The sequence below is a fragment of the Xiphias gladius genome, chromosome 1, assembly GCF_016859285.1.
Source record: "Xiphias gladius isolate SHS-SW01 ecotype Sanya breed wild chromosome 1, ASM1685928v1, whole genome shotgun sequence".
Classification (NCBI taxonomy): domain Eukaryota; kingdom Metazoa; phylum Chordata; class Actinopteri; order Istiophoriformes; family Xiphiidae; genus Xiphias; species Xiphias gladius.
In genome coordinates, this window is record NC_053400.1 from 31,889,632 (window position 1) to 31,913,145 (window position 23,514).

General features: G+C 42.8%; 1 protein-coding gene across 1 annotated transcript; it reads left to right on the top strand.

Annotated features, from left to right (window-relative positions):
• The first annotated feature begins 1,438 nt into the window (after positions 1-1,438).
• Positions 1,439-6,792, top strand: LOC120790178 (high choriolytic enzyme 2-like). The gene is made up of 9 exons (XM_040127530.1): positions 1,439-1,492; positions 1,699-1,711; positions 1,830-1,880; positions 2,354-2,485; positions 3,630-3,750; positions 4,422-4,600; positions 5,827-5,908; positions 6,351-6,475; positions 6,688-6,792. Coding segments are annotated over exons 1-9 (759 nt in total). The 3' UTR covers positions 6,690-6,792.
• Positions 6,793-23,514: the final 16,722 nt, after the last annotated feature.

Genomic DNA, 23,514 nt, shown 5'->3' on the forward strand with positions numbered 1-23,514 from the left:
ACTTTCCAGCAGGAAATCTTAACAGGCGTTAAGTAGGCGTTAACAGAAGCTCTGGGCCGGTAAACTCATTCAGTAATCCTTCCATGGAGCTCAGCTCCGATTCATTTACTAAAACATGATTGGTTTTGATGTTTTAGTGATGATGACTCATGTAGATGTCCAAATAAAAACATTCGATACTTTAGTGATGCTTGATGTGACTAATTACAGAGGATGGCAGTTATTTCCCAGAAAGGTAGCGTGGCTTCTTGGGAGTATCCGGAAACTGAGGTGTAATTTCCCACCAGCAGCAGCTGTTGCATTATCTGATTCAATCTGATTCATTCTGGCGACCGATCGCCGGGCCCGCCGACCACTGAGCCGAGCGCTGAGCTTCAGTCGCACCGCTGTACCAGCAGCAACCTTTCCTTTATATATGAGCGGCTCTGTCGCCAAAGGCCAGCGTTGGTTACTAAAGCATCGCACTGAAAAAATAAGGTTTTGGACCTGCTCTCCACACATTGTAAGCAGTATCCGGAACTGAGGTGTGTGTGTGTGTGTGTGTGTGCATGCGCCATGTAAACCTGAACAACAGGATACTTATATGTCATACAAACGCGCCCAACAACAACACGCAGCCTTGCCACATTCCCGAGTGAGTAGGGCTAATCCTATGTTCTTGTTTGCGTGCAGTCCCTCGCAGACTGGAAGACATTCTTTTTCTATGTTAAAACAGCCCTGACACGACAGAGGAGCGTCTCGTACTGACACTAATTACTGTCCCGTACTGTATTGTACGTACTGGAGGTCATGTAGATTCACCTTTTTGTGCCGGATTTTGTTTTTTTTCGACTCGACTGAGGTTCAGAGGGAACTATTGGGCTCTTCACACCAACGCATTCATCTGGCAGCTATACTTAATACTGATTAAGATTTTGCACACAAAACATATGACGGTCTTACAAAGTACGATGTAGTTATATGTTTCTTTTCCTCAACTGACTTCCACAGTTAAATGTTGCTTACACATGAATGCGTGAGCCATAATAATCCAAAATTTATAATACAGAACAGTATAAAACTAACAGGGGGCAATTTTCTGCATAAGTATGTGTGATACTGCTGCTTTTACTTAAGTAAAGGATCTGAATACATCCTTCACTCAGCCCTACCCTGGGAGAACTGCCAAGGTTTTATTGATGCCTGAGCTGAAACAAATTGGTGAAACCTCAGCCACACCCTGTAAGGGCTGCCTATAAAGAGCGGGGAGCCGAGCACCTGCTGCATCCAGCACCAGACCCGTGGTACCGCAGGTAAACTCCACTGATCTCCTTCTGCTTCCTTCTATTCGTACATCACTGTTTTTATCATATGTGCATCAAACCTCTTCGTTAACAGCCACTGTTCAGAGTTTCCTGTGTTTTCAGTGTTTATAGTGTAGCTGAAGAGGACCACCATCATGACTCCCGTTCTCCTCTTGCTCCTCTTCCTCTCGTTGACGGCCATTCCTCCAGTAAGTGTGACTCTTTCAGCACTGGGATTGTGATGTTAAACACTGTCTGCTGTCCTGTGAAAATAATGGATTTTATGAGCCTTTAAGTTGAAGGAAAATTGTTGCCTCCCATAAAAGAGCAGCCACAGAACCATCTGCCAAACAACATCTGAAAACAGTAGGAAACAGGATTTTAATATCTGCAATTTCTTGCTTTTGTGTTGCAGGGTGCGACAACAGGTGAGTTGAATATTGGAGACTTCCCTCAAAATATTAACACTGAAAATGTGGCTGATTCACACGTGAAACTGCTGCTCCTCGTTTCTGACATCCTCTCTTTTTCTCTGTTTGGCTCCAGACGGATTTTTGGACACCTCTGAAATCATTGAAAGAGCCAATGCTGACATAGGTAAGACAGAAGTTTTATATAAAATCCAACTCTTCTGGCTAAAGTAGAAATACATTGGTGGCAGTTGGTGAGAGATGCAGCTGATTGCAGAGCTGAAACAATCAATCGATTAGCTGATCGACAGAAAATAACTTATCAGATCTGACGATTTGCTGCTTTTCTTCCTAATATATCATTGAGAATTGAATATCTTTGAGTTTTGGACTGGTTGTCAGACAAAACAAGCAATTTGAAGATATCACCTTTAGCTCTGGGAACTTGAAAAGGACATTTTCCACTGTTTTCTTACACTTAGAGACTAAATGACTAATCAAAGAATCGAAAACATTATGGACAGATTAATCAAATATTCCAAAAAATTGTTACGTCATTGATTTTCATATAAAAATGAGATTGTCTTGCAAATATGAAAAAAACTCTAGATTCCCGGTTTTAATATTAATATTATTGCCTGTTTCTTTATTGCTCTGCAGCAACAAGCCTGACCTACGGCGACATTGTGCCGAATAAAAACAGGAACGCGGACCCCTGCACGGCCAGAGGCTGCAAGTGGCCCAAATCGGGATCCCACGTCATAGTGCCCGTCGTTATCTCCTCCAGATACAGTGAGTCGCCCTTTGACCCCCCAAAAACCAGCCTCGTCAAGGTCAGCTTTGTTTGGTTCCAGATGGAACTAGGAAAGTTCCATCACAGCAGAATGAAGAAGTATTGTCTTAACCAGTGGCGGAAAATGACTCAAGTACTTTACTTAAGTACAATTATCAGGTGCTTGTACTGCTACTTGAATACTTCCGTATCATGTTACCTCCACTCGTCCGTATCCTGGAGCAAAATATTGTACTTTCTACTTCACTGCATTTATCTGGCAGTTACAGTTACTAGTTACTTCTTCAGGTTAACGTTTAACATAAAGAACAAATGACCAGCTTGTAAAACACTCCACCTTCTCGAATGTTAAACCAGTGGGTCTAGTTGTGCTCCTCATCACAGGTTTTAGATGTCTGACTTGTTGGCAGTTTCACCAAAGAGATATTTACGCTCTAAATTTATGTAGCAGATCTTTGTTTTGTTTTTTTTCATTCCCATCAATCATCTCACGACCCCTCAGATTTATCTGGTGACCCCTTTTGACGGACTTTTTTCACACTGTTATAGTAGTTCTTTCACTTAAAGGATTCAAGCACTTTTTTCAACCACTGGTCTTAAAATAAACAGTAAATGTTGTTTATACATTGAACTGGAGACTGAAAAGTTATTTAGCAAATTTGGGTTCTTACGCGTGGTGTCACAACATTTACATCCACTGGTTTAAGAAAAATGTCTTAATAGCTAATTATTATCTTTTTATTTCTATGACCATAAAAAAAAGTCTAATATTTTGTCCCATAATTTACATTTAATAGACTTCAAAGGTTAGTTGAATCATTCTAGAAAGTTCAAACTAAGATCAAACTAAAACTGTGATAGATCCATAGCGATAATAGTGAAGAGGAGGACTAACGAAATGAAGACGCTGACTCAACACTATTCAAAGTGAGGAAGAGGGAATGATTTATCATTTGCGGCACACGCCCCTAGTTTGTACCCACTGAGCTCTGTGTTGACCACCCGAGAGAAAAAAGGGGAGATTTTGAAGTGAATCCGAACGATCTGAAAAACTGTAAATGGAGTTTACTGTGCTGTGGTTGAAGGAGGGTAAAGGCTGTTTAGGGCGAACACACCTCAGCAGCCTGTACTTTGTCTCTGCAGGCAGGAACGAGCAGATGGTCATCATTAAAAGCCTGTTGACCTTCCAATGGTTCACCTGCATTCGCTTTGTCTGGAAGGGGCCCAGGCATAAACATTACCTCTACTTCTTCCCTGGAACTGGGTAGGACCACACGCATGCACGCACACACACACACACACACCAACGGTAGCATGAAGAGACGCGACTGACACGTTCACACACACACTTTTTCATTTGACGAAAAGGCCTCCCCCGGGAGTTATTCAGCGTTGGAGGTTTTCCCCTTGCTCCGGCTACCAAGCTCCTCCACATCCGCGCCCATGTTTTGACCCGTGATGGGTTTTTCATGTTTTCGTTCCGGCAAAAAGCCCCAGTACGACAATGTGAAAATACACCATTACGAGTGCATCCAAAATCCCACTTAAGTAAAAGTACATAGATATTATCAGATAAAAGTATCTGTCAGATAAATGTTGTGCAGTATAAAGTATATTTCCCTCTGAAATGTAGCAGAAGTATAAAGTGACATAAAATTGATATACTCAGGAAAAGTAGCCTGCAAGTACCTGTTATTTAATTACAGTACTCGAGTAAATCTGGCAGTCAAATTTTAACCACAGCGGCGGTCAGCAAACAGTTTTCTGTTTATTATGGTTTTGGAAGGAAAGACGAATGATGCCAACAAGGAAACAAGAGGAAAGAGAAAGATGACGTGCATCCATTTGGCCAGTTGACTTCAAAATTTCCCAACCCACGCAAGAGGCCAGGAATGTGTCAACCATTGTGTGTGTGTGTGTGTGTGTGTGTGTCAGGTGCTGGTCCCACCTGGGCCGTCAGAGCCGAGGGCAGGCGATCTCCCTGAAGAAAAAAGGCTGCTTGTACACGCGCACTGTGCAGCACGAGGTTTTCCACGCTCTCGGTTTCCACCACGAGCAGGTCCGCTCAGACAGGGACAGATACGTCTCCATCCTCAGCCAGAACATCAAGCCAGGTTCGCTCGCCCACAAAAAAAAAAAAAAACCCTTTATTTCACAGTTCTGGTTTTATCTGCTATACAACGATGGAACAATGGAGTCCCGGTTATTAAACTCAGAAGCTTAAAGTATGTATACCTTTATTTTATCTCTTCTTTCCAATTCAGCTGCATATTAAGAGGAGCAAAGAGTTATAGGCAAATAAGAGCAAAAACACAATAACAAGACTAAGAGCCTACAGCCATGTTAGAGGCTGTACTTAGGGCCAGCGGGGCTTTGAGATACATGCTACGTTAGTGTGCTAACATGCTGAGAGCCACAATGCTAATAAACCGACGCTAAGCAGGTGAAATGTTTACCACGGTCCCCGTCTTAGCTTGGCAGCTAACAATTGCTAATTAGCACTAAACGCAAAGTACAGCTAAGGCTGATGGGACCGTCATTGGTTTTGCAGGTATTTGGTCTAGAGCTGCAACGATTAGTTGATTAGTCGATTAATCTATCGATGTTAATCTGCAACTGTTCTGCTATTGAACTGTTTTCTGTCATTTTTTTAAAGCAAAAACGCCAAACCTTCGCTGGTGGCAGTTCCTCAAATGTGAGGCTTTGCTGCTTGCCTTTGCGATGTCTGATCGTAAACTGAATCTCTCTGGGCTTTTGACTGCCGATCGAATACAAGGAGCTACCTGACTACATCGCTTTGGGCCCCGGGAAAAAATAACCGGCATTTTTCACTATCATCTGACATGTCATTGCCAAAAACAATGAACTGATTAAATCAATAAAATAATTGTTGGATTAATCGATAAGGAAAATAACTGTTAGCTGCACCCCTAATTTGGTCATAAACCAAAGTAACGGTGTTAGGCAAACTGAAATTTTCACCTGATGATGGCGCTAGATGACAAGTCAAGGATCAAGGATAATTAGAATCTCAGCGGAATCGTTAGGGATTCATCCTCTGGGGATCACGAATATCTGTAGCGAATTTAATTGGCAATCAATTCAATACTTGCTGAGCTATTTCAGTCTTGACCAAAGTGGTGGGCCGATCGACAAACACTGACGTCCGTAAGACGCAACAGCTTTGTTTCAGACGTAAAAAAATTGCATATGGCGCGACAACAGACTGTTCGGTGATCGTGAGGTTTGAATCCGCGCGGGAAAAGAAACTGTTACTGCAGGACGAAACAGATGAAAGTTGTAAAAGCTGATATTTCCGATGTGCTCTCCGTCCGTGCAGGAAAGGAATCAAACTTCAGGAAGGTGCAGACTAACAACCTGGGTACTCCCTACGACTTCAACTCTGTCATGCATTACAGCAAGTGAGTGTTTGTGTGAGCGCGTGCATCTGCGTTCACGAATGTTTACAGAGCTTAGATATCATCTTACCTGAAAGTATTTGAGGGAGACACATTTTTTGAAAGAGATTTAAAAAATATAGTTCTTTTGTTTTGTTTTGTTTGTTTGCTTGTTTCTTAAAGCAAATATAAAATGTAAACAAGCCCAGATATGTAGCAAAATTCTTAAAATTGATGGCAGTTATTATGTTGTTCTACTGTAAGACATCATATTACATTAAAATAAAAATAAAAATAAAAATCCAAAAGAGCTAACAAACTAAGTCAACGGTACATCGGGTAAAACTCCAAGAGTCAGGGATAACTGCAAGAAAGCTTTTATTGAATAACGAGCCAGTGTGTGCTTGTGTTCGTGTGTGTACAGCTGAATATAACAAAAAACGTTGTGTTCTGTGTCCTCCTGTAGCTACGCCTTCTCCAAAAACAGGAAGCAAACCATCATCGCCAGGAAGAATCCTCACATGTCCTTCGGCCAAGCTAGGTTCATGAGCGCTAACGACATCGCCCGCATCAACAAGCTTTACCAGTGCTGTGAGTGGACAATGAACACTTGATTCTGTAAAAACTCCCTGCACTGCTAACGTACGTAGGGACACAACAAATACACTGACTGGGCTTCCATGGGACAGCAGCGCAGTAGAACAAGGGGGAAACAGGGTTGAAATATTAAAAATCCCAGATTATCACCTATGGGTCAGAACCTCATATGTTTTGTTGTTTTGTTTTTGTTTTCTCCCATCCAGGATGGTCACGAAGGAAGTAACGGATCGGCCTCCAGATACTTCAGTTCCCGGCACATCGCGCTCAACAATATTACTTAAAAGCCCCAGCATGTCTGAAGCCTCACCACACGTGGGGGTTAGCACTCGCTGGTCTTAATGTTTTCTGAAAAAAAGGGTGACGGTGTTACATCTCTTTTCTGCTGACCTCACACCAGTCACCTTTTTCTTTTCTCTCTTTTCTTTTTTCAAACCATTTGTAATTTGATTTTGATCATTTACTCACCTCTCCGTCGATTTCATAAAATAAACAGTATAGGATTTCGGTTGTGGTTTTACCGAGGGGGCTCACACGGAAACCGAGAGGCCGTGATTTGTTCGGGTGATTGTTCATGAAATTCTAATTTGCCTGATGGCAATAATTAATAACATTATCAGGACATTGTCTGAGGTTTCTGTTTTTGTTTCAATATTAGACATTTAGCCTTTTATAGCACCACCCATCAGTTACTTTGTTAACATTTCTACACTTCAATAAAGTAGGCAAACAACAAACGTGTGATTGTTTTTTTCCACCAAAAGGAGGCGGTACCCTGCCATCGTCTCAACAGGGATGTACGGTGCAGCTGGGATCACGGGTTCTCCTCAGCTTGTCAGTGCTAGTGTTTCACCTCCACGACTCTAGTCACAGAAAAAAAAAAAAAAAGAAATGGCAGGTTTCAGAAGGAGCGGTGTGCATGTCATACACAGCGGTATGTTAACATAACGGTAACATAACATTAGGTCAAAATGCAGTTATTTCAGTGGGGAAATGGTATCAATCACACTACTGGAGAGTCTTCAACTCTGGATACAATGCATAAAGAGAGCCCATGTTTTATGCTATATATGGGAACATGGCACCGGCTATTTCTCAGCTGTGGTTGAAGAATTACTCAGATCATTTACTTAAATAAAAAGTACGAGTACTACAATGTAAAAATACTCCACTACAAGCAAAAGTCGGGCATGCAAAGTAAAATTAAATAAAAGTGCGCAAGTGTTTTCAGCAAATCTCATTCTGCAGAAAAGAAATATATTAATATATATAGCATTATTAGATTAGTACTGATGCATCAAAGTGTAAACAGCATTTTAATACAGTAGCTGGTCAAAGTGAAGCTAGTTTTAACTATTATATTGTAAAGGTTGGTAGAGTTGTCCAGTGGTTCCCAACCTAATATAGAGAAGAGATGCAATCTTTTTCAGGAGGTTTTACAACATTCTCGTCAGCCGAACCATTTATTGACTCAAAACCGGATTTTCTGTCACGATGAAGGACACTCTTGGGTACACGGAGAGCGACATATCAACTCCGGCTCCACCCTCCATCGGGCAGCTGGCATCAAGTGAACGGACAGTCACATAAACATGTAATCTCCCCGGCGCTCCCATTTGCTGGTCTCCCCCTCTGCCTCTCTGCTGTCTATTTGACTGAAGTGACTCATCGCTCGGTAGCGCTGGGACTCGTCTCCCAGCTCAGCGCGCTCTCATCGTTTCCCTGGTAAAGGCTAAAATTAGGCGAACTTTTAGTGCCAGCAGAAAGCCTCATTTTGAGAGGCGTCCTTCTCATCTAATGGGTTGCAGGCATTCACACACTCACATGTGGGTTCAAATGTGTACAAGCACCGGCAGTCCCTACGGTCTCTGACTCTGTGAGTGGGGGTCTGCGCAGGAGGCAGAATTTTTACAGCCTTTAGTCACTTGGTTAAATATTACATGACTGTTCAAGCCCATGCGATCAATGGCCCTCCGAGGCGTGTTTCCTCATAAGCAACATGAATAACTGAGCGATTATTCAACAAGGAAGAATACGGACGACATGTCAGTGCTGTTCCGATGCGAGGTAGAGCAGAGTGTGTTAACTGTTGACAAAACGCGAAGCGATCCGATGACGTGTACGGTAAATTATTTTTCAAAGAGCTAATTGTTTGTGAAAAGAATCAGTTTGAAGGGTGCGTCCGTCATTATGACTCTGAGCTCGACCATTTTCCACAATCTAAATAACCGACAAACGCTCCGGCTGGTGATCATGGTTTACTGTTAAAATGACACTGACTTCCTGGCAACAATTAGTCAACAATTAGTCAGCAGGTTGCTGTAAGTCATACCGCAGTAAGGTTACCGCAGAAAGAGCCGCAGGAGGTTTTCTGCATGCTGTAAAATGAACCACGGCATGGCCATGTACAGTAGCAGTAATTAAGGTTAGCATACAATCGGCTACAGAACTACCGCTGTAATTATTATTGTTTTTATCAAAGCAAAATTCCACTGTTGGCGCACGTCAGAACACCTATCACAAGAGATTTATTGGAACAAAATCATTTTTTTTTCAATGTACTTCAGGTCCTCACGTTTAAACTTTAAATTACCACACAATTCGTTTGGGTTTTTTTTTCTGCCCATACTGCCAGCCATTTTAAAAAAATCTAAATATTTATAAATCAAAGTGTACTTGGCCAGTTTAGTGTAGACCTGCAACGATTGGATCGATCGGAAGGAAATTCAGTGGCAGCTATTATGATAACCAGTTTTTATCACTCCAGTCACTTTTCAGGCCGGACTGTCAAACAGTTGCTGGTTTTAGCTTTAGTTGCAGCCTTAGTATGGTGTGTATGCTCATTAACACTCTCAGTGTAAAAACCGTAACAGTATGTATGTGTGTGTGTATATATATATATATATATATATATATATATATTAATTCGAAAGTCGCTTTTTGTCCAAAGCAATGTACAATTGAGGTCCGATCCAAACGGCCTTCGAGTACCCCAACACTCGCCCCATGTTTCACCTGCCACAAAGCAGCAGGTGCATGAAACACATACATACGCAATCGATCTAATGGCTTTGGAAGGCTTTAACAACTTTCAGGTCACGGGAACATGCCGTCCGCTAAAACAAAAGCTAAAACAAACCAAAAAAAAAGAAATCATACGCGTAAGGTTGTCATTATTTCAACTTTTTAGGACAGCCGATTGGTTTCCCTTTTCCTGCTGATTACAGTGGAGACGGCCAGAGGGGCGTTGGTGCATATACACAGGTGTATGGCTCATACCCCACCTGTGGGCTTGGTGATTTACCCTACATGTACCTAAAAAGAGCCACACATGCGTATCAGTCAACCAACAGTCCAGAAGCCAAACATATTCAGTTGATTCAGTTCACTATTCCCTATTCAGATATTCTAGAAGGTAATAAAAACTTTGTCATATATTTTGGAGAACTCGTGTCGAAGCAATTGGGCGGATGGTGACCCCACTGGGCCCCAGCTGGTTCCTCTCCTTTAATTTCCTTTTTTTTATTTAAAGACAGTTTTTACAGTAAATGTTACAGTTAAGTCAGTTAAGCCACAATCTCTAAAGTCTCAAGATGTGTTCAGACAGAACAGACAGGGAATTTTAGACGCAGCTCGATTGGAAGACACTGGCGGGTGCTAATAGACATGAATTCACACGAGTCAAAAATGTTTCATCTTGAGACTGGAAAAGCATCAGATCCTTACATATGAGGTCCTGGTTCTAAATCCACAGAAGAACCGTGGCGAATTCTCCAAGATGCTCTGAACAACCCGAGTACCGGGAACCTGAAAAACTGCGCGCAGGTGCAACGAGGAAATCTGGCGCTGTTTTTCTGTTTACTGCACGTTGAATGAAGTTAAACTGATCAATAAAAATATATATATTCATCGCAATATGTTTGAAAGCATCCTCACTTTACTTTTAGTGCCTAAAGCTTCTGCTTAGGACCGTATATCTACAGTACTGCTGCACTGAACAGCATAACTTGAACTCCTGATCACTTCGGTACAAAACATGGAATGTTTTATTAGCCTTCAACAACAACGCACCGTTTCCCGTGAGGCTTTGACGATGGAGACTCATGGGCTTCATCCGCTGGACCTCCAGGGAATTCCACCGCGGGCCAAGTGATGGAGTCGCGGGAGACAAACACAGGGAGACAAAAACACAGAAAAAAAAACAAAAAAAAAAAACCACACAAAATGATCTTTAATGGAGAATTGGTGCATGATGACATTTTGTTTAAAGAGTTGTGCGATGTAAATGTTGATGTTTGAAGACACTGAGCTGCTCCCGGGTCAGTCCGACACTCGTTTAATTTGTCTCCAGGTCTCAGGAGGCAGGAATGTGTCTACTGCAGCCGAGTGGGAGGCAGAAGAAAAAATAAAGAGAGAAAAAAAACGCCTGTCTTCCTTCTCAAACAGTGACCTTTAAGGTGGCGAATGGGTGTGAAGGTATGATTTATACAGAAGTGTGTGTCTGTGTGTGTTTGTGTGTCAAGGATAGTTAGGAGCTAGGGAGAAAGATCACACACACACACACACACACACACACACACACACACACACACACACACACACACACACACAGGTTGTGTGTGGCGTGTGGAAGAGTAAAGATGAGCGGCTGGTATCTTAGCAACAGCACGTTAACAGAGGAGAGGGGAGGATGCATCAGGGAAGGTGGATGGTATGCCAAACTACTGAGACTCTGCACACGCACACACACACACACACACAAACACACAGACACACGCAAACACACACATTCATTCATGTTGAGGCTCACTCCTAATAGGGTAGTTTGTTACCGGAGCTCCTGGACAGCGGACAAAAGCTTTTCTGTTTGAGCTACCTGATGTCGTCATCTGAGCAACGGAGAGTTGTTTTCTGGGCTTCGACACCAGTGGTATAAAAAAAATCTCCTGTCGTGCCATAATATTTAAAGTATTTAGGGCAGAAACCCTGTGAAACACTAAGTGCATTTTTATCCACCTGTTCCTATGTTGCATTTTCAGTTCGCACTCAACAAATTGAGTGAAAGTGCAGAAGATCTGAAAAAATTCCAAATATCGCAAAAAAGGTTTTTATGCTCGACCGAGGTGGAAAAGTTTCTGTATCAGTAAAATCAAAATGGGACAAAGTGCAATGGAAAAAGACACATTAAGCATGAGACCCAAAACGTCCACTGAACAAACGAAGATCCGCGCAGAGCGACGAGGAGACGGTAAAGTCTCTCATATCAATAAATCAAACAAACAGAAACGTGTTATTAACATCGTGTTTTCTGCAGTGTTGTTCACTGAGGTTTGACTGGAGCTCTTTTAATTATGTCACCTTTCTTGCTTCAATGGCACCCAGCTGGAGAAGAATTAGCATCACCAGCTGTTTATCTCGTTGCCCCTAATATTTGCATAATTGTAGTGGAAGGAAACCCACATTAATTAGTACTTTCTCTTGCCGATTTTCTGAAAATGTGGGTAAAATTCTCACTACGTCTGGACGAGAACCCTTAGCTATGTTTTCCGATCATCATGGGACGCAAACACTCTCCACTGCTCGTTGCCACCGTTTTCCAATGGCCGGGGGCACAGCCCAGAAATGGGTCCTGTAGCTGACATTAAAAGACATTTTCAAACCGATGGCCCAGGTGAAAGCCGATTAACTGCTGCACCACAGCGGTACAACCATAAATATCCAACATAGCCATGGGAATCACAGAAATAGGCAATCCAAGATAGGCGCTGGGCTCCCTGAAAATAGTTAAGTTCGACAATACTCCTCTAAAATTGACCAATCAACACATTGTATCTTGCCTTACAAAAAAACCGAAGTGTAAGAACAACAATTTGTCTTTTTATCACCAGATTTTGCCCCCCCCCCACTGACAGAGCCACACTAGCCGTTTACCCCTTTTTCCAGTTTTAGTGCTAAGCTAAGCTAACTCGTTTCTCTTCTCATCCACCCCAAATACTAGCGCAAATACATTTTGGCCCATCTTGTTTTGATGGTGCCCCCTCACCTCTTCCTCCCTGCTTCTGTCAAATTTCTCCATCTCACACCTTCACACACACACACACACACACACACACACACACACACACACACACACTTCTCAGAGGTGTTTCTCAATTCCAGGGTGCGAATGGGATCGGCTTCACCAGGGACTGGAAAAAAATTGATTGATGGATAGGTGGATGGACAGACAGGGGGAGTTGGGGGAGGAGGGATGTGTGCGCCGTGAGGTTCAGAGACAGTGGTGCTGTGTTGTGGAGCAAAGACGTCAGGCGGGTACAAGATGGATGGAGGGGAGTGTTTCCGTCTGAGCACCGCAAACATGCAGCGCCTTGGAAACACGAAGACGGGAGCAGAGGAGTGATGAGAAATGGAGGGTGAAGGACATATGAAAAGGTAGGTGGGAAGTTGAGCAGAGGGGGCCAGAGGTTCATGTGTCAAGAGAGGAAGAAGCTCCTTCACACGGAGCAATATCCTTCTCCCGCTGGGTGTCATTACAGACTTGGACCCTCTGATCAGGGGCTTTAAAGACTCCACAGGGCCACACACGGCCAAGCCGGGCACGATCACACCACAGTGACACCATTATTAAAGCGCCGCATTTTTTCCCCCTCTCTCCTGCTGCGGTTCCCAGCCTCCAAGCTCCAACCTTCACCACTTTGACATTTCTATCTGTTGGGAACTTAACGAGGGCACAGAAGCAGCCTGCCAGAACAAAGATATGCTTGACTTCAAAGGCCTCCAGCTGCACTGTTTTCAAGGTAATTTATGGTCTCTCGCTGAGTTTTTAAACCAGGAAGTATATATTCTTTTGTGCTGTATGCTAAAAAAAAAAAAATCAACTCAAAAAGAAAATTAATCTGTGCAAATTGGAGGATTATTTGATTTATAGGCTGGCAAGGCTGAACAAGATCCAGGCAAATCAAATTAGTAGTATAAAAATGTATTTGCAGTGGTAAGGTAGGTGCATAAGTGAAAGAAAAATCAAGAGAGCAAATGCCGTAGCAGGAGTGTGAGGCGGTGCCTTTACTCACACCTTGTTAATTATTCATTTGAGGGAAATTGTGACAGAGTGAACAACAATTCAGCGGCACAGTGCGCCTCGTTATATCTGAACAAATCATCCATCCCTCGTACGTGTGTGCGCCCATGCGTTTCTATAGCTGGGTTATATGTGAGTGCGTGTGGGTGTGAGAGCGAGGATGGGAAGAGCTGGCTGCCGCTAGCCGGATCTGGGGCTCGATCTGCAGCACAGCCTGTGCTCTCACACAACACACACTCTATAATTGGACTCAGAGGAGCGAGGAGAGCCGCCTGCGGGCTGGGGATTATGCTGATGTATGGCATATATTGCCATCCTAACGTTCCTATCTCATACCCTGGGCTCTGTTGTAGGCCTGCGCTCGGTGCACCGGCAAAGTAACATAAGGGTAGAGGAGAAAGGCAGCCTTGCCTAAAAAACGTAACGGACCATCAGGACCAACTGTCACGCTAGAGGCAATCTGTGATGTCTTGACACAAATCAGCTTTTAGCCTGCTGCCTTTTATTTCTGGAAACACTTCAATATCAAACAACAGATCACTCCTCTAGGGCATAACACAAACAGACAAACACAGGGACCAGAACGGATCCAGAACGTGGCTCATTACGGGGCCTGGAAAATTTCTGGATGGGCGTTATAAAAACGACGTGGGTTGAAAAAAACTGGGATAGCAGAACTTTAGTACGCCTATATGGTGTTCTCAGAACACCATATAGGCATATCGACGAGCCAGTAGCCGCGTTTCCATCGCCGTAGGCGGCGAACATATAACTCGCACGACTGGTCAGCTGTTTCCGCTGCCGCACTGCTTTTCGTTTGGTTTTTCTTAATGTTTTTATCTATATGAGCGCGATTCTGACGTTTTCCTTCGATACTGTGTACGTTGACAGTTTGAAATAAAGATTTTTTTTTAAAATTACATTTCCGCTCCACTGAAAAGACGAGAAACGACGGCAGACGAAAACAGGGGATCAGCGCGGAGCGATGAGGAGACTAAACGTTCACTAGCCAACTTTTCGTGAGCTACAACAGCGGGGTCTACGACCAAGCAGGGAACGGGCGTGTTGCAGGTGGAGCTCGTATTAATGTTTTCCCCACACAGACACCGACCCTGGAGAAGTTACAGTCTAACTGGTTTTAACTTTGAGGCCTGGCCACACATCCATGTACTGTTGCGATGGTTTTGTTTTGGCGCTAATTCGGTGCCACCCTCCCCCGTGACGATGGCGGCATCCGCTCCTCCAGTCTTGGTTTTCTGAAAAACTACGCAGTGGACATTTGTTTTGCCATTGCTAGGTTAACTGTTAGTCACCGGGCTACTCGATTTTAAGCTAATAACGTTAGCTAGCACTAAGTCGCTGCTAGCTCGTTTCTGGAAAACAACCAGTTTGGTGCACTCTCGCTACACTGTGGTGAACTCAGTGATTAAAACTGACTGTGAAATAAGAAAATAATCCTGCTCTTTGACTCTGATTTTAGAATGAATATCACCATTTTGAGATCATTTTCATTAGTTTTAAAGCTCTGTACATTTTGGCTCCTGATTTCTGATATTTCTAATCTTTTAACACCACATTCTGCACCAAAACCACTTCGATCTGGTGCCCGAGAGCTATTAAAAGTTCTGCTGTCCAGGCTCGGAACAAAATGAAACTGTGCATTTATTGTTTTACCTCCAATATAATGGAACAACCTTCAGCATCAAGCAGCGCCACATTGTAAAAACCTGTAGTGTGATAAGTGTCTCATTGTCTGTTTTACTGTATTGTATTATTTTTAAACAACTATGTAGATGTACACTCAGCTGGCAGTTTATTAGCTACACCTAGCTAAAACTAATGCTGTCTAATACAACAGTCTTAGCAACCTTCATGAAGGAGGATTTATTGCAGGACTGTTGTATTACACTGCATTAATTTTTTACAAAGGTGTACCTAATAAACTGCCAACCGAGAGATATAATATATAGATTAAATGATTTTATTTACCCGAATTACACAGTTGGGAGTAGGATACTTTTTTTCAGCCCCTGAGTAGTCTCTAAGGTTCGGCAACCTGTAGGTAGCCTGAGAGGCAGAACCCAGGGCGAAAACGGGACTGCCAAGTGCTCAGTGCACCACTCGATGCTGCTCCTCAGGCTCACTGCTCTGAGCACAGGCTAATATCCGAAGGCGGCTCAGATGAGCGTACGGACACTTTCAGCAACTCGGATCTTCTCTCATCTGGACAGTGGCTGGACAGTAAGGGAACAATGTCACTGAGATAATCCCCCCAAAACAATAAAAATGAGAACTGATAAAGAGAAACGATGACCTTAATATTTAATTCTGCAACTAAAAATATCAGTGTTGTGAATCACAAAACCTCCACACACCTAGTATATCATGAACAAACTGAACTCTGTGTCCTCGTCTGACTCATCTGACCTGATGCTGAAGTTCGAGTGGATTCACATGATGAGAGCTGCAGCTCACCCCACAAACGGAACATACCATGCGTTTGATTTCTGAGCAGCTCGCTCTTCATCACGTCCGGCCTTTCACTTAAAATTCAACTCATGTGGTTGTTTAATCCATGAATTCATTTGAGTGTGAATGGCGGTGTGTGTGTGTGTGTTGCGGCTGAATGGCTGTGCTCAGTATTCACGCTCTGTTATAGGGTGCAAAGTTTTGCCACAGCAGAGAGCACAATTCATTTGAGCTCATTATGTGGCTGAGGTGGGCTGGCTGCGAAGCTGTCATTAGTCTCAGATGGAGCTAATGAGAGGAATGCGTCTCCTCTACAAAGCTCCTTCAATACCTGGAGGGGCTTGGGCTTGATGGGCTCTGCATACGGGAGGCTTACCTCGGGACCAAAACTGTTAAAAGTGTGTAGAGTCAACCACTGCAAGTGCTGATACTTGGTCCCTAAAGCAAGAAAAAAAACACAAACAGTGGATAAAACATATTAGCTGTTCAATAATGTTGTCGAAATGTTCTTATTTCCAAACATCAACAACCAGGGGTGAAAGGCACTTGTTCTGTACAACGTCACTACATTTTTAGAGGGAGGTATAATGATCTTTCTTACACTACATTTGAAAGCTATGGTTATTTCACTTATTGCATTAAACATATGATTAACTCAGATAGCATGATGCTAAACACAAACAACGTACAACTAAAAGGATGTTTACACGCGGATCATTTCCAGAAGTTACTACAACCTGAAAGGAGCCGTTCTTCGTAATCGATTCATATGTAAACTTTGCTGCTAATTCTTAGGTATTTTTAATTAAAGCTAATCCATATTTTCATATTAATAAAATCAAATGACAACGTGTAATGTGAAAGATGTTGCTCATGACGATGAACCCACAGAGAACTAGAAATCAACTCTGCAGTTCCTCTCAGCTCAGTGGAATATTTTAGTGTCTTTCAGCTCACAGTTTTGGCTTTCGCGGCCCACGACTTAAATGTAGCGATTCACTCGCACCGCTCTCACGGCGTTAGTCTTCGGCCGCAGCAGGCAGCTGTTTTCCGAGGAAAACCTGTAAAAACCCGCTGTCCACTACCTGCTCAGCGGATAAACAACAGCAGTCAGAAACAGTCAGAGACCAGCTGGTGAACAAAGCGGAGCATTTAGTGGCTTAAGAGCCAGATGCTTCCCCAAAACCAAAAACAGAGGTAAAGGAGAGAGAATATTGGACCTACATTCATCATGTGAACACAAACATGAAATGAAGAGAAAAAAATGCTAATGTTGCTCCATATCTGCTGCATGTGCAAATAAGCACGTTGCCGTAACAACTTGAAGAGCTTTGTTTTCAGCTTGTCGCACTGCCCAGAAAAAAAAAGAAATCAGTTAATGCAGCATTTTTTGCAATTTGGCTTTGCTACTTTATTAAAGATTACCTACAAATGACATATAGAAGTACTCTGACTGAAACAGTAATAATTTGTGCCTTATATGGTTTTCCTCTTTATAGGCAAGTATTTTTTGTTTCAAAAGTTTAACTGCTGAACTAGACGTCTCCTACTTTACTGAAAAGTCAACTCTCAGGGTCTGTGCACTGGAAGCTGCACATCTCACTTGTGTCAGTTGTGTACTGGGCCACAGTTAGCTTTCAGGCTAGTTGTAATGTCACAGAATCATCCTGTACGTAGACGTGTTGAACTGGATTTAAGGAGAGCAGGTGTGTGCAGTGTGAAAACGGCCTTCTAGAGTCAAACCCGCACTGCGCATACTGCAAATCATTCTGCACAGTGAAGGTCAAGCCTCCAAGTGAAGTCACAATAAAAAACATTTCTGAGTAGAGGGGGGCTCTGAGTAAAGGATTGGAATATTTCTTCCACCACTGACAGCATTTTAAGATCCAGAACAACTGCAGTGGAGCTATCATATTTTTCAGGGATCTAAAATTTCAGCGATATAACACCCAGGTTCGGAGTCCGTCCCTCTGAATCAAACAGTGGGTTTGTTTTCCTCTAAAGCCATTGTTTTTGACCAGAACTCAAATCACACTGGGGGAAATCTATCTGAGAAAAGATACGTGGACTCATTTCTACTCCCGCCGGGGTAGGAAAAGGACCAGAATGCAATGTGTGAAATACAGTGACCGCCACAACAGTCTCTCTCCAGCCTCAAATGTTGCCGACTTACTCACCCTCTAGCCACGATGTGAAGCCCGCAGCCGAATACAGCAAGTTCACACTGTGTTCAGACTGACCATAAGGCATCCTGGGAAATGTTGGAATTTATTCGAGGATGTAGAAGCATATGAGGCAGGTTGAGAGAAACAGCAAACGCTTGACGTGGTCACAGAATCCCTTCCTGGAATCTGTGGCTTTCACACGACTGGAGATGATTGTCATTGTGAGAGTTGCCTGGGATGAGGATTTTCCATGATTTCACGGCAGGTGTTCTGCATTTGACAGCTAAGTGGAAACACCTGCTCTGGCATCCCTAACTGGGGTGTTGCCGGGCATGTAGTCCATCAATGATTCTACGGCCCTGGCTGATTTATAGTTGATTTACTCTGTAATGAGGTTTCCACTGCAAGAATTTTGGATTTTGTGTTTGTGCGCGCATGCGAGAAGATCAATTTAAGTGCCCGAGAGTCTTGATGACCAGCCAGTCGATAGTTGCTAGCTGAGGACAGTTGAGGCGCAACAGCTTCAGATGCTCCTGTCAGTTCTGATCAGTGTGATGGAGCAGAACGCAGGGGACGGGGCGGCAATGTGCCACAAGGGTTACTGCAGTATCAGAAAAAACGATAGCTGTCTTTGCCAAGTCTCAATTTGAGAATATATTGCCATGGATTGGAAAAAGTATATGAAAGATGAGGCCCAAAGTTCGCTTCTTTCTTTTACTTTCTTTGCAGTCAAGTCAGTTTTGTTTATGAAGCCCAAAATCATAAATTTCCCTCCAAGGGCTTGTCATGGCGAAGCAAAATGTAAAACTGGCCAGACGTTGGTGTCTGGAGTCAGGCTGAGTTGTCACTGCAGTGTGCAGGATGTCTGGCTCTCCCAAAATACGTGTTTCTTCAGTCTCTTTCTTGCACCTTGAATGCGAGACACTGAGACACAAGTGAGAGAATAACCAGGGTTCACAGTGACGATGCCTCTGTGATCGAAGACAAATGCAAGGGGGCAATATTTACTGGTACTGGTGAGAACATTAAACATATGGAAAATTCAGTTAGAGTAATACATCCATACGGTTTTATGGCCTGTCACATGCCAACACGCTGCACAGAATATATACTATGATAGTATTTAAAAACAGGATTTTGCCGAAAAAAAGCGTATTTTCTGTTGCAGTGTAGTTGTATAGAAAATCATTCCACCCAGTGCTTGTGTTGGTCTGAAAACAGCTTCAGACCGTAGCCACCAGCAGAGCTGAGTTTTTGTTCTGAGGTACAAAAATATGCAAAGCCAGCAACTCCACGTGGAGCACAGGAATTCTGTGACGCTGTTGGTATGCAGATTCGATGTGTGAGCCAACTGCTTGTCGGGCAACAATATTTTCTCACACTTGTCCACACGTGTAAATAAGACAGACTTTGAGTGGTAAGATAGGAGCTTTGACGGAGCCAGTGTACCCGTTTAGCCCCGCTTCAGTCTCTGTGCCGAGCTATGCCAAATACCGTGAGGAGTCTCTGTATTGAACACACAAAGATGAAACTGAGCTTCTCAAAAAAAAAAACTCCCAATAAGGCTTGTGCTATACTTTGCCATCCGCGAGTACGCGAGGGTCCGCTAGGGCCCAACTGATGTTAAGTCCGTCGTCAGAGGATGTAAGCAGAGGCTCCGTGCGGACTTCCGTGTACCCTCCAGTTTGTTGTGTCCGCGTGGCCACTACACGACATGGGCACCAACTGCACATGGTCCACACCAAGCGGACTCCAAGTGGACTAGAAAGTAGTAAAATAAGTACAACTACGCGTCCGTTGCGTCCGCAGCTTTCCGTGTCCGCGGCCGCAAGGGATTATAATTGAGGCTTAAGAAAACATACAAATACTGTATATTTTCCAAGAGGTTGTTCGAAGTATTAATTTAACTTTAACTTCAAGGAGGGAAAGTTTGTTTTATAGAGCATATATTTGCTGCGAAATTAGACAAAGTATTGCAGTCAGAAGTCAGCGTGGACTTTGCTTGTTGGTCAGAATCAGCCTCGTGAAAAATAAATATTCATGAGTTCGTGAGTTTTCCCATTGTTGCACAGATATCAGTCAGCGTTTTCTGCAGCATTCTTGGACCATTCTGGAAAAGTAAAGCAGCACTCAGATGCACCATGTGTTGTGTGGTGGTTTGAGGCAATCTGTCTTTGTTAGCATTAATTCACACGGTAGCGTGCTGGCAGCGGGCCAGCCTATCAGAGAGCCCCTGGAGAGCAGCGTGGGAGCTCTGTCTTTACTCAGCAACAGCGAGGGATGCGCACGGTCCACTGACCTTGAGAAAACGGGAATTTTTCTCCTCCTCTCCTTTTTCTTCTTTTATTCAAGTGATTCTCTGGACATTTTCACGCAGAGTAAAAGACATCCTAGAGGTTTATTTCCCACTGAATTGCCTTGATTTAAAATGACCTAAGGGTCCTGAAATTTTCTCTATGGGAGTTTATTTTGGACTGGACTGGATTCTATCATTACGAAAAATGGGAAAGTAAAAAGGAGAAGATAAATAAATTTGGCAGCTAAGTGTATATTTTAGTCAGCAGGGAACTGACCATTCACTAAATCCCTCTTCCAAATAGTGGTCGCCCACTCATAATTTAACAAATCTAACCTAGCATGGCAGGTTTGTCAAGGATTGGCTTGAGTTTAGAGGGTCAAGTCATTTTGTTTCACCCTTCCAAAGCCAAAATGCAAGAGCAAACTGGTTAGGACTTGATTTAAGAGTGGGATTAAATTAAAACGTACTACCTAAAGTTGTAACCTTACTTCAGAGCCTTAGCGTTAGCACATTATTTAGCTAACTACATTATTTTGTTGGGTTACAAGTGACATTAGAGCAAACCCTGTTGAGGACAGGCACCAGTCCCAGATTTTACTATATCAGAGTCTAGGGTAACGTTAGTGGGTCTTTGCTGGATTCAGGGACGTTTCATTAGCCAAAATCAGGGTTTGCCTTCTTCCTCAACACTTATTCTCTTGCCAAAGTTAAACATATTCTTTAGAAACTACAGACCATAAAGCACAAATCCAACCCTTTTTGTTGTTTATCCAAGTGATGAATCGTGTGTTTTTTTTGGAAAACATCTGAACATCATTATGTTATAAGGAAACAGCAATTTGTTGCATTTTTCTTACAGTACCGTGCCACATTACTAGGACTATCTAGCTACCGCAATATACGAACAATGCTACATGAATCATCGACTGCTGTGAATGCTGACTGTTTGCCAAGTATCTGTTTGCTTTAGCCTCAGTCTTTACTACACATTTACATGGCTCTGAGTCATCAAGTATGAATGTGTTTATTTATGTGTGTGTGTTTATGACACTTTTGCAGGTTTGGATTTTAATATGAGACGTCTGGACACATTAAAAAGTCTGCTGGAGGAGAAACTTCCAACCAACTAATGGCCCTAATGTTCTGTGACCCTTTACCAGGCCCTGCCAGTGTTAGTTACTAAAGCAATGCCTGTCAAGCTTTCCATTTTCAACACTGCACACTTCCATTTCACAGTGAAAACGCCGGCAGTGATACCACTCAAAATTCTCGGTGAGATTTGAAACGACGGTTTTTCAATTTCATCGTCATATCGCTAAAAATGGTCTTCAGTTACTTGATGGCTACGTACATTATATAATGTTGAAAGACTGAGACTAAAGCCAATATGTCTGAGGCAGAAGGTCAGCATCTTCATGTAGTATTTCACGGTACAAGAGAATTTCGAGGATGAGGACTAAGCTGTGAGTTTGGCAGACATAACGCTTTCCAACACAAGTTTGATTTGAGGTGCTCGACTGTAAACTGCCCTAAACCAGGACAGAGCTGCTATCGTTGCTCTAAACTCTAGCATCTTGGTCCCTACGCAGCGGCCGTGTCAGGCCTGAACAGGTATTTTTCTAATGTGGCCTGTAACCCCAGAAAATAAAGTAATAGCTAATAACGTGCCCCATCTCTACAGATGATAGAATCTGCCTGCCATTAAATCAAGCCGATCTACTTCTGTCTGATATCATGCATCTCTTTGTGTTTAAAAATGACCACGTGTTTCTATAGATTGGCCAGACAGTCTACATAAAGTGCTAGAACAGAAATTTTAACAGGCGTAGCAACAGCAAATAAAGGGGGTGCAGGGCTTAGTTAAGGGCCAAATTAGGCATTGGAAATCCACCTCATTAACTTGCGACAATTCTCGGTAGTCTTCACACTGATGATACAGATAAAGAAGCGTGTCTTCTGTCAGCGGATTTATGTTCCTGTAGTATTGAGTTTTTAACAGAGAGAGATGATACAAGAGATGAGAAGTCATGTTCCCTTATGTGTGTACAGAGACAATTTTCCTGTTTGTGGATGTTCGTTATCGCTTGCAGCTAGTGGTGTTCCCTCGGAGTGGCATTCATGCTGTCCTTGGGGGCTTCGCATTGTTAAATGTGTTGGGGCTTATTGTCTCATAAGGGACAAAACATCCTGTTCCGTTATGTCAGACTATATCTGTTTCCGATGACTGTGTGTGGATTTAAAAGACGGCTGCAGAGGGATCTGAGCTCCTCATTTTCTATCGCTTTTGTGCACGCACCACCTATTCATGTGTCAAATTGATGTTGTTCAGTCACTCCCATTAATTTTCAAACAGCATGGAAAAAGACATCACTTTTCTAGTCGGCTATTTCAGCTATTTAAAAACCCATCCGTCTTTATGTCCTTAATGTAATTCATTTAGTTATTGCAGTATTACTCCGGGTAATGATGCTTTCTAGCAGGGTATTTATTATGTCACAGCAGGTGAATTCTGTTTACATTCTGTGTTTCCATTATAGCGGAGAGGAAAAACATTTTTAAATGCATGCTAGATTTCTTCAGGAAGGTTTCTGCTGCTGGCGTGATTTCTGAAAATACACACCCACTCCCATCCACTCAAGGTTACATGTTTTGTCAAAATCCATCAGTGTGGAAACTGCATTAAAATTGTGTACCAAGGTGGTTCATTGCTAACAGCAGGTATTAATGGCTCTCAATCTGCCTTCTGTCTAGTCATACTCCAGCTCCAGAGGGAGCAGATTGTTATGCTATATGTTATAAGCTCACAGTTACCTGCCTGTTTGGTTACTCCCGGAGAAAAATGTAGCTGGATGTGAACTGCCCTTTATTATCAAAGGTAGTTAAGAAATTTGCATTAGTAGTCGTAATTAGCTGTAGTAAATAGTAAAACCCTGTTATACATGCTCGGTATTAAGTCAAAAACACAGACTTTGGACCTGAAATCCAAATTTTTTAAAAGTAGCGGTAAAAATAACACAGGATG